Below are 13,716 nucleotides of genomic sequence, written 5' to 3'. Positions count from 1 at the left end.
CATGGCTCACTGGAGCCTCGAACACCTGGGCTCAAGTCATCCTCCCACTTTGGCCTCCCAAAGTGCTGCGATGACAGGCATGAGCCACTATGTATGGCCAAATTTGAATTTTCAAGTAAAAAGTTTCAGTGGCTCATGCCTGTCATCCCAGCACTTTGGGAGGCTGAGGCAGGCAGATCATTTGAGATCAGTAGTTCGAGACCAGCCTGACCAACATGGTGAAATCCCATCTCTACTAAAAATACAAAAAATTTAGCTGGGTGTGGTGGTGCGCACCTGTAATCCCAGCTACTCAGGAGGCTGAGGCAGGAGAATTGCTTTAACCCGGGAGGCAGAGGTTGCAGTGAGCTGAGATTGCACTCCAGCCTAGGTGACAGAGCGAGACTCCATCTCAAAACAAAACAAAACAAAACAACAACAAACAAAAACACAGACAACACATTATTGGGCTATTTTTGTCATTCAATAACAACATCAAAAAATATCAGGGACGTTTCAGGTGCATCTACACATACAAAATCAATCTATGGGAAACATAATACACTATTGTGGCCACAACAGGCACCGTCCATGGAAACATTGTCAGCCCAGTAAGGCTGCCTTTCAGTTCTCGAATTCTGCAATTTCATCAGCACAACCAAAATAACAATACCAGATAAACACATACCCACTGCACTTGTGCCATTTCCTTCATTGACTCTGTGAAAGCGACAGCAAATCTAGTAAATGAACAAAAATAATAGAAACAATTAGGCCAGAATTCAATTAAAAGAACTATGAAATAGCTCTTTGGAACAAATTATGAGAGACAAGGTAAGACACTAAATTTAAAATGCAATCAATCTTTATTACTTGTGGTCACTGGCCATTAGGTTTAATCTCAACTCACACCAAAAAAAAGTTGTATATGCAAGAAGTAAACCAAACGAACCACAAAACTTCCTATTTTTTCTCTTCCTTCCACGCAAGTTCAGAGAGGCAGGGATAAAATCAAAAGCAAGCCATCAAGATGCAGGAGAGAAGCAAGGAACTTGCTTGGTTAATCCACCCTGACCATTCAAGGGCAGCCTGTCCACTCCACTAGCTCTGCCAAGGGGAGACTATGGGGACACGATCACAATTTACTGAATGCACATGGGTGCTCACTGTTAACATCTCCCTCCTTTCAATTGCTTCTTTAGGAAATGCACAAGGGCCCTCAAAACTAAGAATATAAAGGTAATCTATTTATTAACATTATGTTTGCCATGAAGTGCAGGAGTATTAAGAGATACTTTTTCATGGAAATGTGGAGCACATTCTTAGATGGGAAGCTCCAATACTATCAAAACGTCCATTTTTACCAAATTACATGACAAAATCAATAATTCAAATAAAATCCAGAAGTGGATTTCTATTGAAATTTGACAAAATAATTTTAAAGTTTACCCGTACATACAATTGGGTGACAAACAATCAGAAAATTTTGATGAAGAATTCAGGCCAGGCACAGTGGCTCACACTTGTAATCCCAATACTTTGGGAGGCTGAGGCAGGAAGAGCACTTGAGCCCAGGCATTCAAGACCAGCCTGGGCAACATAGGGAGACCCCCATCTCTACAGGAAACGTTTTTGTAATTAGCCAGGCATGGTTGAGCACACTTGTAGTCCCAGCTACTCAGGAGGCTGAAGCAGGAGGATAGCTTGAGCCTGGGATGTCAAGGCTGCAGTGAGCCATGATTGTGCCACTGCACTCCAGCTTGGGTGACAGAGGAAGAAGAAAGAAGAAAGGAAGAAGGAAGAAGAAGGAGGAGGAGGAAGAAAAGGAAGAAGAAGAAGAGGAAGAGGAAGAGGAAGAAAAAGAAGGATTCAAAGATGAGATGTGTATTAACAGATATCAAAACATATTAAAAATATAACAATTGAAACAGTGTTGGCAGTGAAGAAAAGATAGAAAGATCAAAACCAAATACAAGGCCAGAAACAGACCCAAATACATTTAAGAATTTGACATAGCATAGACCAGGCCTGGTGGCTCACACCTGTAATCCCAGCACTTTGGGAGGCCCAGGCGGGCGGATCACAAGGTCAGGAGATCGAGACCATCCTGGCTAACACGGTGAAACCTCGTCTCTACTAAAAAGACAAAAAATTAGCTGGGTGTGGTGGCGTGCGCCTGTAGTCCCAGCTACTTGGGACGCTGAGGCAGGAGGATGGTGTGAACCCGGGAGGCGGAGGTTGCAGTGAGCCGAGATCGTGCCACTGCCCTCCAGACTGGGCAAGAGCGAGACTCCATCTCAAAAAAAAAAAAAAAAAAAAAAAAGAATTTGACATAGCATAAAGTCAGAGAAGTGGTGTTAAACACATGGAAAAAGTTAGTTTCCTCCCTTATATCACATATCTGAAAAGGTTCAGGAGCTAAGTAAAAAAAAAGTAAGACTACAAGAGAAGTCTGGAATGATATAAGTGAACAAACAACTGGCCTCAGCCTGGGAAAGGTTTTCTGAGCATAAAAAGCTATCACATTATTGGGTACCACAGGCAAGGTATGAAAAGGAGAAAGAAAAAAGCTATGAAATTAATTCTAAAGATAAAAAAGCTTTGATTATATTAAAATTTAAAAACTACTGAAATACCGCAAATTAAAACAAAAATAACAATTTGGAAGAAACATGTGCAATTGACATGGAGAAAAGAGGAATAATATCCTTACTCAGGAGCTCTTCAAAATTAACAAGGAAGCCAAATATCCCAAGGGAAAAAAAGGGATGGGAAAAATGGGACAGTCACATGACAGCAAATACAAGGGACCATAAAATGTGAGGAAAAGTGAAGTTTCTCTAATAACAAAATAAATCTAATTAGAACAATAGGAAACAATTGCATCACATATAAGATTGGCAGTTTTAAAAATAAGAATGCCCAATGTTGATGAAGGTGAGAAAATGAAAACATACACCCACTTGGTAAATTAAAATGCAAATATTTTTTCTGAAGAGAAATTTGAGAAACTGCATCAATATATTCGCATGTTCATATCGTTAGACCTTGCAATTCTACCTGTAGGAATTCAACCTAAAGATACAATCAAGGCCGGGCGCGGTGGCTCACGCCTGTAATCCCAGCACTTTGGGAGGCCGAGGCAGGTGGATCACGAGGTCAGGAGATCAAGACCATCCTGGCTAACACGGTGAAACCCCGTCTCTACTAAAAAATACAAAAAAATTAGCCGGGCGCAGTGGCGGGCACCTGTAGTCCCAGCTACTCGGGAGGCTGAGGCTGGAGAATGGCAGGAATCCGGGAGGTGGAGTTTGCAGTGAGCGGAGATCACGCCACTGCATTCCAGCCTGGGAGACAGAGTGAGACTCCATCTCAAAAAAAAAAAAAGATACAATCAGACAAGTACACAAAGACAGAAACAGATTGTTCCCTGTGGTATTGTTTATAATAAAGATATAAATGCCCAATCTCAAAGAATTTACAGAATTTATGACAGAATTCTATGCAGCCATTAAAACCATGTTCGGAACCTTAAAATTATCAAAACTGTAGCTGGGCGCGGTGGTGCAGGCCTGTAATCCCAGCTACTCGGGAGGCTGAGGCAGGGGGATCAATTGAACCTGGGAGGCGGAGGTTGCAGTGAGCCAAGATCGTGCCACTGCACTCCAGCCTGGGCGACAGAGCGAGACTCTGTCAAAAAAAAAAAAAAAAAAAATAGTATGTGTCATTTAGCCCAAATTTTCAAAAATAATAACAATGAAAATATAGTCACAGACATACAAATATAAGTAATTAAAAGATCACCTACCAAAAAGCTAGTCATGGTTAAAGTACACATAAAGTACAAAAAAAAATTTGGTAATTTGCTTTTCCCTGGCTTCTTCAGTACTTTCCAAAATTTCTACATTGCATTGGGACAGCCTTTTTTTTTAGTTAGAAAGAAAATTCTTAACAAAATATTTTATAAAGTCAGGACTTTCAATCTTTCAAGACTTTCTGTAGATAATATATAGCCTCCTATCTTTCTCCCAAATCATTTTCTCCTATACTCATTATAAAAATGCTATTATTTCTCTGATCTTAAAAACGACTCTCTTAACCCCACAGTCCCTGCTTCAATTATTGTCCTTTTTCTCTTTTCTCCTTGACAAAAAAAGCCCTAGTGTTACCTTGACTCAACACCTCCAATGCCTCTCTTCTCATTTAAACCACTCCAGGCAGCTCCCCTGACTGCACCATTGAAACTGTGCTCAAGGTCACTGAGGACCTCCATGTTGGTAAGCGGAATGGTCCCATCCTCAGTCTTCATCTTACTTGACCTATCAATAGCAACAGGCACATACGCTCTCTCCTTCCTCCTTGAAATGCTTCTTCATTGGTTTCCACCATACCATTCCATTTCATCTTACTGGCCACTCAATCTCAGTCTCACTAATTCCTCTCTCTGATATCTCAAAAATGGGCTGCTCCAAGACTCAGTTCTTGGGCTTCTCTTCTCTATCTGCACTTACTCCCTTGGTGAGCTCACCAGTTTTCAGTTTTCAATAGCATCTGTAAGGCCAGACGCGGTGGTTCACGCCTGTAATCTCAGCACTTTGGGAGGCCGAGGTGGAAGGATCACCTGAGGTCAGGAGTTCGAGAGACCAGCCTGACCAACATGGAGAAACCCCGTTCTCTACTAAAATTACAAAATTAGCTCCATGTGGTGGTACATGCCTGTAATCCCAGCTACTCAGAAGGCTGAGGCAGGAGAATAGCTTGAACCCAGGAGGCGGAGGTTGCGATGAGTCAAGATTGTGCCATTGCACTCCAGCCTGGGTGACAGATCGAGACTCTGTCTCAAAAAAAAAAAAAAAAAAAGCACCTGTATATTGACCAACAAACTCCCAACCCCTCCCCTAACTTGCCCAGACTTCTACCTACTTCATACCTCCATTCGGATGCCTAATACAAACCCTAAGCTTCATACCAATGTCAAATAATGAGAACCATATTTCTAGTGATGAAATAAAAATACATATAGTTGTATATGTGCATATAAACATACATACATTTCCAAGCTCTAAGAGGGCTTACAAGAAAGGACACTGAGTAAGCAATAAGCACATATCTTAGTTTCTAAATAATATTCTCTAAAAAGACAAAAAAAATTATAAAGGAACCAGGACTCCTTTGAGAAATAGCCATTTCCAGAAGTAGGACAAGTTAGACAGGAGATGAATCAGGGACATTTTATGATGCCAGAAAGTAGAAAAATGCTCAGAAAACGATGAATGATGAGAGCATGTCAAAAGAAGACAGGCATCAGCTCAAAGCATCTCCTGTGGGCAAATCTGGGACAATTTGAGCAACCGAATAAACAAAAATAGTAACAGATAACCTGTAAAGGAAAATAAAATAAATATCTATGAGTCCATGTTTTTTATATATATATATTTTTTATATTTATTTATTTATTTATTTATTTATTTATTTATTTATTTTGAGATGGAGTCTTGCTCTGTCACCCAGGTTGGAGTGCAGTGGCGCAGTCTCAGCTCACTGTAACCTCCGCCTCCTGGGTTCAAGCAACTCTCCTGCCTCAGCCTCCTGAGTAGCTAGGATTACAGGCACACACCACCATGCCTGGCTAATTTTTTTTTCTGTATTTTTAGTAGAGATGAGGTTTCACCATGTTGGCCAGGCTGGTCTCGAACTCCTGGCCTCAAGTGATCCACCCAACTCAGCCTCCCAAAGTGCTGGGATTACAGCCATGAGCCACCACACCCAGCTCCCTTGAGTCCATACTGAATAACAAATAAATAATCAAATAAGTAAATGGGATCAAAGGGGAAAGTCTTCCATAAGGCAGAATTCCAGTTAATAAACAAGACGCAGTGCAAATGGAAAAATCACCATCAGGCAAACACCACAGGAATAATTAATTACTGCAGATGAGAACCAGGAAAGGACGATTCCTCCCCTGCAGCAGGACCCAGAAATGGCAGATTCTTCCTCCAGTAGTCCCCGCTTCCCCTGCCTGTGTCTGCCCCGAGCTTTCCTTTCTGCCTCCTCTACAACCCTGTCATCAGTCGGGCACATTCCATCACAGGTCCACTACTGAAGGGAGAAGTAAGGAAAGACGGACGGAGAGGAGCTCACACTGGACTTCCCACCAAGGCCCACTTTCATAATCCAAGCACGGCACAATGCTGACGCGGAAGGAGGCTCGAGCCCAGCACGGGTTGTTCTGCTGGCCTCAGTTATGAGAAGCTCTCCATTTGCTCTGAAAACTAACAAGAGGTGCAAGGAAACTGTATCTGGGGGAATAGACTTTATCCTGTGAAAATAAGATCAAAAAGAAAGAAAAGTAGCTAAATAACAATTGCCTGACGATGGGCCTTTCAGGAGAGTGTGTAAACCTTCCTTTGCCGGGAAACTTCAAAACTGAGAAACTTAAGAATTGAACAATTAGTGGGGTGCGATGGCTCAGTCCTGTAATCCCAACACTTTGGGAGGCCTAGGCAGGCAGACCACTGTAGTCAGGAGTTCCAGACCCGCCTGGCCAACACGGGGAAACTCCATCTTCACTAAAAATACAAAAATTAGCCGGGCGTGGTGGTGCACCCCTGTAGTCCCAGCTACTGACGAGGCTGAGGCAGGTGAATCGCCTGAACCCAGGAGGTGGAGGTTGCAGTGAGCTGAGATTGCACCACTGCACTCCAGCCTGGGTGACAGAGTAAGACTCTGTGTCCAAAAAAATAATAAAATTAAATTAAATTTAAAAAAACACATTTCTTATGAAAAATATAAAGCTACCATTTTTGCACTTTTAGTTGAACATTGCCATTTTGAAATAGATTTACTCACTTTCTCATGTGATTTTTTTTTTACAAAAAAAAATCTTTGGGCTTAAATATCTATAGCTTAAATCTTATGAAACTACCAATATTCAGCCATTTTATGCCTACAAAACAGCAAATTCACCTTGTTTAACCTATCGTGCGCTATATATTTCCTATTTATGAGGCTATTTTTGAGGTGTTTCATTTTATACAAACTCTCTTTTGCTTATTTGCTTGACAATAATTTTTTCTTTTCTTTTCTTTTCTTTTCTTTTTTTTTTTTTGAGACAGAGTCTCCCTCTTTCGCCCAGGCTGGAGTGCAGTGGCGAGATCTCAGCTCACTGCAACCTCTGCCTCCAAGGTTTCAAGCGATGCTCTTGCCTCAGCCTCCTGAGTAGCTGGGATTACAGGCATGTGTCACCATGTCCAGCTAATTTTTGTATTTTTAGTGAAGATGGAGTTTCCCCATGTTGGCCAGGCTTGTCTCAAACTCCTGACTGCAGTGATCCACCTGCCTCAGCCTCTCAAAGTGCTGGGATTACAGGCGTGAGCCACCACGCCTGGTCAAGAGTATTTTCTTCTAATATGTACCTGGATGATCCTTCACCAAACAATTTCCATAGGTTTCACATACTCTTCATTTAGTTTTGATATTGATAATATAATTATCAAGTACTGATTACATTATAATATTTATAAGCCAAAAAGCTGAAGCTAAGGTAAGTTCGAATACTATATAATATAGAAAAAAATTTTAAATACTAAAAAAAACTTCAAAAATAGACCCTCTAGGAAAAATATAACTATTTAAAAAATTTGATTAAAAATGAAATACTCATTATAAAGCTAGACAAGTTCAATACTTTCTTTTACAGAAACGTGTGCTATATTGTACTGGACAAAGAATCTGATTCATGCAGTTTTCCTGCCTACTAACCTCGATCAATAACCCCCCAAAATAGAAATCAGTGTTTGCTTTAATAACAACGCAATGAATAATACTAATGATAATACTGTAAGATGGATTCATTCAATGTTGTTTCTAGTAAACAGAATTGTTTTCCTTCCATAAGGCAGTGCATTGCCAACTACAGGAATCAAAGGTAATGAATTTGCAGAGCATAACAACAAGAAAACCTGTAATAAAAGATCCCCTTTTAAGGTAACCCCCATGTGTTTTAATGCCTTTTTTTATTGTAACACACACACGCACACACATGCACATGCACACATGTGCTCTCTGTTATGATAAGGTGGTGTGAAAGGAAAATATCTTGGGTCCCCAGATCACTAAGCTAAAGGGAAAAGTCAAGCTGGGAACTGCTAAGGGCAAACCTCCCTCCCATTCTATTCAAAGTCACCCCTCTGCTCACTGAGATAAATGTATATCTGATTGCCTCCTTGGGAAAGGCCAATCAGAAAAGCAAAAGAACGCAACCTTTTGTCTGTCACCTACCAGTGACCTGGAAAACCCCTCCCTGCTTCGAGTCTTCCTGCCTTTGCTTCCAGTTGTCCCGCCTTTCCAGACCGAACCAGTGTACCTCCTACATATATTGATTGATGTCTCACATCTCCCTAAGATGTAGGAAACCAACCTGTGACTGACCACCTTGGGCACGTGTCATCAGGACCTCCTGAGGCTGGGTCATGGGTGCGTGTCTTCGACGTTGGCAAAATAAACTTTCTAAATAGTAACTGAGACCTGTCTCAGGTTTTCTGGGTCCACACTTGCATTGCCACAACATATGATCAGGGGTCCTCAGGAAGGACTAGGGTCCTAAATGCAGTGATACCTCTCAGTAACCCCGGTTTTCAGAAGTGAGATTGACACCTACAATACCAAACAAGGAATCTGAGGCTGCAGACAGAACTTTGAATGCTGTCCCCAGTATGGAATAGGGTGACCCAGCTGCATAAAAACTTGAAGTGTCCCAAATTCCCTGGCCAGAGCTTCCCAGCCATGAGATTAGCCACAGAAAATTGATGGCTGGTGATTTATTGGGATAAAACCAATTACCAGTTTTGCTTTGTTTTGCTTTTTACAATGATTCAAAGATTTAAAAGGGTCGAAGGGATAGTTAGGCAGTACTTGTTGGGCCAACTGTAAACCGTGATTTCAGGGTTATTCTAGACACAGGTGAGGCTTTCTTCTAACACCAGCAGCCAGTGAACATGTGGGAGGACAAACTGCACAGAACCCCGTCGACCGTCCAGGGAAACCCTGAGGAAGCCCATTGAGCACCTCATGACTGATCAGAAAAGTTCTTTGTTTTGGGTTAGTTCTTTTGATTTAATTTCTGCTTTTTTTCACAATTTTCATATGATCATGGAAGATTCATATTGCTTTTATCATTATTTTATTTAATTTTTTATTTTTTTTAATTAATTAATTAAATTTTTTTTTTTTTTTTTTGAGACAGTCTCGCTCTGTCACCCAGGCTAGAATGCAATGGCAAGATCTCGGCTCACTGCAACCACCACCTCCTGGGTTCTTTTGTTGTTGTTTGTTTTTGAGATGGAGTCACGCTCTGTCTCCCAGGCTGGAGTGCAATGGCACGATCTTGGCTCACTGCAACCTCTGCCTCCTGAGTTCAAGCAATTCTCCTGCGTCAGCCTCTCAAGTAGCTGGAACTACAGGCACAGGCCACCATGTCCGGCTAATTTTTGTATTTTTAGTAGAGATGGGGTTTCACCATGTTGGCCAGGCTGGTCTCGAACTCCTGACCTCAGGTGATTCACCTGCCTCAGTCTCCCAAAGTGCTGGGATTACATGTGTGAGCCACCACACCTGGCCACCTCCTGGGTTAAAGTGATTCTCCTGCCCCAGCCTTCCAAGTAGCTGGAATTACAGGCACCCACCACCATGCCCGGCTAATTTTTGTATTTTTAATAGAGACGGGGTTTCACCATGTTGGCCAGGCTGGTCTCGAACTCCTGACCTCAAGTGATCCACCTGCCTCGGGCCTCCCAAAGTGGTGGGATTACAGGCATGAGCCACTGTGCCTGGCCTGCTTTTATCATTATTTTAATTCTTATTATTGTATTTGTTAGACAAAGAAATGGGAGTGATTTTTTTAATCAAGCCTTTCAATCCACTTTAAATTGCTATCCAAATATGATAATTTTCTAAGTATGCCTTGTCAAAAGACACAATGACAACAAATTTAGGTCAAAGATTATAATGGGCTTTTATTAGCAATTCTAGAACTGGGCAGCACCTCATTCTACAAAACAGAACGAGTGTTCGGATGAGCTGCGCAGAGGACGCGTGTTTTACAGACAGACAAGGGCTGAAGAAAGCAGACACAGAAAACAAAAAGCAGATGGGGCATTTCAGAGTTACTTTCCCTACAGGGTTAAAGCAGAGAAGACTTCCCTATTCTGCTCACTGAAGTTGGCTGAAATTTCTTGCTTTTTAGAAAACTGGCCCATTTCAGGCTGGGCACAGTGTCTCATGCCTGTAATTCCAGCACTTTGGGAGGACAAGGCAGGTGGATCGCTTGAGGCCAGGAGTTTGAGACCAATCTGGCAAAATGGCGAAACCCCATCTCTACTAAAAATACAAAAATTAGGCGACTGTGGTGGCAGGCGCCTGTAATCCCAGTTACTCGGGAGCCTGAGGCACAAGAATCGCTTGAACCCGGGAGGCTGAGGTTGCAGTGAGCCAAGATCGTGCCATTGCACTCCAGCCTGGGCAATGGAATGAGACTCTGTCAGGAAAAGAGAAGAGAAGAGAGAAGAGAGAAAGAAGACTGACCCATTTCAAAGTTCAGTTTGATTACACAGCGCTCAGCACAAGTGACTCCTTTCTGTCTTGGGCTGGTCTGCTGGGGCACAGCGCAGGGGCCAGTCCAGAACAACAGCCTCCGATGAACCTCCTTTCACCACGTTGACATGGAAAAGTTGGGAAGTACAGCGCTGGAAGGAATTCTCAACTGGGAATAATAACTTCCCCCACCCAGGGGGCATTAGAATTATAGGGAGACATACTAAGGTAGTTGTGGTACCTGGAGGCTGCTGCCCATGATTAGTATCTGGGATCAGAGATGTGCAGGGCAGCCCCCAGGATTATCACAGTGACCCCTGTGAGAAGTTTCACTCAGAGCATGTAGAGCTGTTCTCACAGCAGCTACCTCTCAGGTCCCCAGGACAGCTAGAGGGACATACCCAAGGAAAAGGCCTGAGCCACAGTTTAGAAATCCTGTTGGTGGCCCTTCTTGCAAATGGCATATATAGCTCAGAAAGCTACATAGATAAGACCCATGCCAAAGACAGTCTACTTGGGCAAACCTGATGCGAACTAGATCCTAATTTGTGTGCTGCTAAGGCTGCAGTTTGCCTGTGATCCGTGTTTTCTACATCCAGAACACCTCTTTTTTGAGAAGAGGGCTTTGCTCTACCACTCAGGCTGGATTGCAACCATAGCACACGGTAGCCTTGGGCTCCTGGGCTCCAGCAATCCTCCCGCCTCAGCCTCCCAAGCAGCTGGGACCACAGGTGTGCCTCACTATCAAGTGATCCTCCTGCCTCAGCCTCCCAAACAGCTGGGACCACAGGCGTGCCTCACTATGCCCGGCTCCATGCAGACCATTTTAAAGAGGCTTATCTAATATTAACTGTAGTTGAAGACTTAAGTGCAATAACCTGTTAGCAATGACTATTTGTGGCCAAATAAAAATGTACCAAATGAAAGAAAAGGTTACATGAAATTGGTTTTAAGTGATAAGATGTAAACCTTCCCGACAATTGGTGCCCTCGGTCTTTGGTTTCAATTAATTCCATTCACATAGTTTAAATGTTTGGCATGGGTGAAATTCTCGCAGGTATTACCTGGCTTCCTCAAGAACTCTGCCCATGACTGTGTTTTTTTCTGCCTGGTTGGCATCTTCATTTACATCAGTTCCACCAAAGATGACTCCAAAAGGGATTCGGTGGCCTGCAAAACGATGACAGTCACAAAGCAGAATTTAGCCCTAAAAACAGCCTTCACCAACCATTCCCAAGCAAGGATCTTAAACACTGAGGTTCCCAGATCACAGGAGCTGTGCATTGCTATATGTTTAGCTGCATCCACCTCTCCTGGATAGCAGAATAGGTATCACTACAATAAACACAACACCAAGAGGAATCACGGGAGGCCCCAACCACTGTTGTCAGGGCTATCTTTCAATTAATTCATTTTAAACTTTAGCAAATAAAAAATATTGGTAGCCATCGTCTATCAAAGCCAAGCTTATCATTCCTAGGAAATCGGCTAATCTGGCATCATCAAAATTCATGACAAAAAAAAGGGCTCTCCAAACTGAGTCCTATTATTCATCAGCACCAACAGGCACCGTGCTAGCTTGGGACGAAAACAGGGGAGAGAGAGGTACAGACAACCTTGATGATATCCTCAAGAACTGTTCAGTACAGCAGGGATGATAAATTATGACGGGCACAACTAGGATGAGGGCCAAAATAACACAAGGTGCTGAGCACATAAAGTGGGAAAGAATTTGCAATATGTATATTCCGAGCGACGGGTCCTGTGCGGATGGGAGGCAGTGTGTGAGTCCACTCCCTGCTTCCTCGATGAACATGTCATGAGCGCAGATGGGCAGGACAGGGCATTAGCCCTGCCCATCTCAGGCTGAATGATGTGCTCATCAAAAGCGACTCCCTGAAAGGACTCCCAAAGGTCAACTAAAAATTTCAAAGAGACTTTGGCCTACAAATCACCCAACAGACCAGATCTAACTGGAGTTCACCCAGTTAGATTTCCCAAACAAGATATTTCTTTTTGTGTGTGTGTGTGTGTGAGTCAAAGATTTATTTCTTCATTTCTTGCATTTAAAATACTCTTCGATGACATCCTTGGCCTAAGACTCCTTGCCATAGTCCTTAACTACTACACAACTGCAACCAACCACTTTACAGGGTTTCCCCTCTGTGTCAATTTTACAGAGGCCTACCCATTCTCCTAGTTTCTTGTTGTCATCAACCTTAATTAGGTTGATTTGGTGTTCAGCACAAAGGGCTTCCACCAGCTTGACATACACAGGCTCATCACAGTTGGATGCAAGCACACAAAGATGGGCTTGGCGCTTGTCTAAGGCTTTGGCAGCTTCGCAAATTCCACGTGCTAGGCCATCATGGATGAGGGCGGTCTTCAGCACCTCTTGTAAAGCCGTATTAACATCCATTACACCTCCAGCAGCAATGCCTTCCTCGGCCATGGCGGTGGGTTACGGGTGAAGTTGAATCTTGAACGCACCCAAGCCTCCGCCTCCGCGCCACTCGGCAGCGGCAGGGAGAGCCCAAACAAGACATTTCTATCAAGATATTTAAAGGAGAAGATACTGATCTTTCCTTTTACTGGCCTTTGAATTGTTTTTGTCATGTAAATTAGCAGAGCCCATCTTCTTTCTCTCTATCTAGGTCACTCTCACCCTAGAATTCCACTGCTATGAATTCAGCCCCCACATATTAAGCTGAACAATAATAATACCAGCAAGGCTACTAAAAGTAGCACAGTTTGAAAAGCAACTTACTTATGCATTGGTGAAGACCAACTCTTTTTTTTTTGGATCTGTGTGTGTGTGTGTATACTCACATAGAAAGACTGGCAAAAAAAAAAAAAAAAAACGCATATTGGTGAACAAAACATGCTTGCACAAAAACAAAAGCCATAAACACACATTTCTATATGCACAGAACATCTGTGACAGTACACAAAATAATAACTGTTGTCACCTCTGGGAAAGAGACCTGGAAGGCTACAGATCTGGGATGGGCCAGGCACGGTGGCTCACACCTGTAATGCCAGCACTTTGGAAGGCCAAGTTGGGCAGATCACCTGAGGCCAGGAGTTTGAGATCAGCCTGGGCAACGTGGCAAAATTCTGTCTCTATTTTTGTAAAAATACAAAAAT

General features: G+C 42.8%; 2 protein-coding genes across 11 annotated transcripts in view; both read right to left on the bottom strand.

Moving 5' to 3' along the window:
• Nucleotides 1–13,716, bottom strand: part of GLT1D1 (glycosyltransferase 1 domain containing 1) — a 140,945-nt gene that overhangs the window by 92,365 nt on the left and 34,864 nt on the right. For 7 of the 10 annotated variants that reach the window (XR_010135620.1, XM_054526414.2, XM_054526416.2 and 4 more), the window contains 2 exon segments: nucleotides 11,634–11,739; nucleotides 668–719 (listed from right to left, as the gene is read on the bottom strand). Coding sequence is in view for 9 of the 10 variants with exons in the window: in XM_054526414.2 (XP_054382389.1) it covers nucleotides 668–719; nucleotides 11,634–11,739 (158 nt within the window). In the remaining variant the exon portion in view is untranslated. 10 annotated transcript variants of the gene reach the window in all.
• LOC100440615 (small ribosomal subunit protein eS12-like) lies at nucleotides 12,635–13,120 on the bottom strand. Its single transcript, XM_054527738.2, has one exon. It carries the CDS (start codon nucleotides 13,019–13,021, stop codon nucleotides 12,665–12,667), a length of 357 nt encoding a protein of 118 aa, XP_054383713.1. The 5' UTR covers nucleotides 13,022–13,120; the 3' UTR covers nucleotides 12,635–12,664.

This window comes from Pongo abelii, chromosome 10 (assembly GCF_028885655.2).
Source record: "Pongo abelii isolate AG06213 chromosome 10, NHGRI_mPonAbe1-v2.0_pri, whole genome shotgun sequence".
NCBI lineage: Eukaryota > Metazoa > Chordata > Mammalia > Primates > Hominidae > Pongo > Pongo abelii.
This window is presented reverse-complemented; position numbering and strand designations above follow the sequence as displayed.

Coding starts and splice junctions, on each gene's coding strand:
- LOC100440615 (XM_054527738.2), bottom strand. CDS start 13,021: ATGGCCGAGGAAGGCATTGCTGCTGGAGGTGTAATGGATGTTAATACG.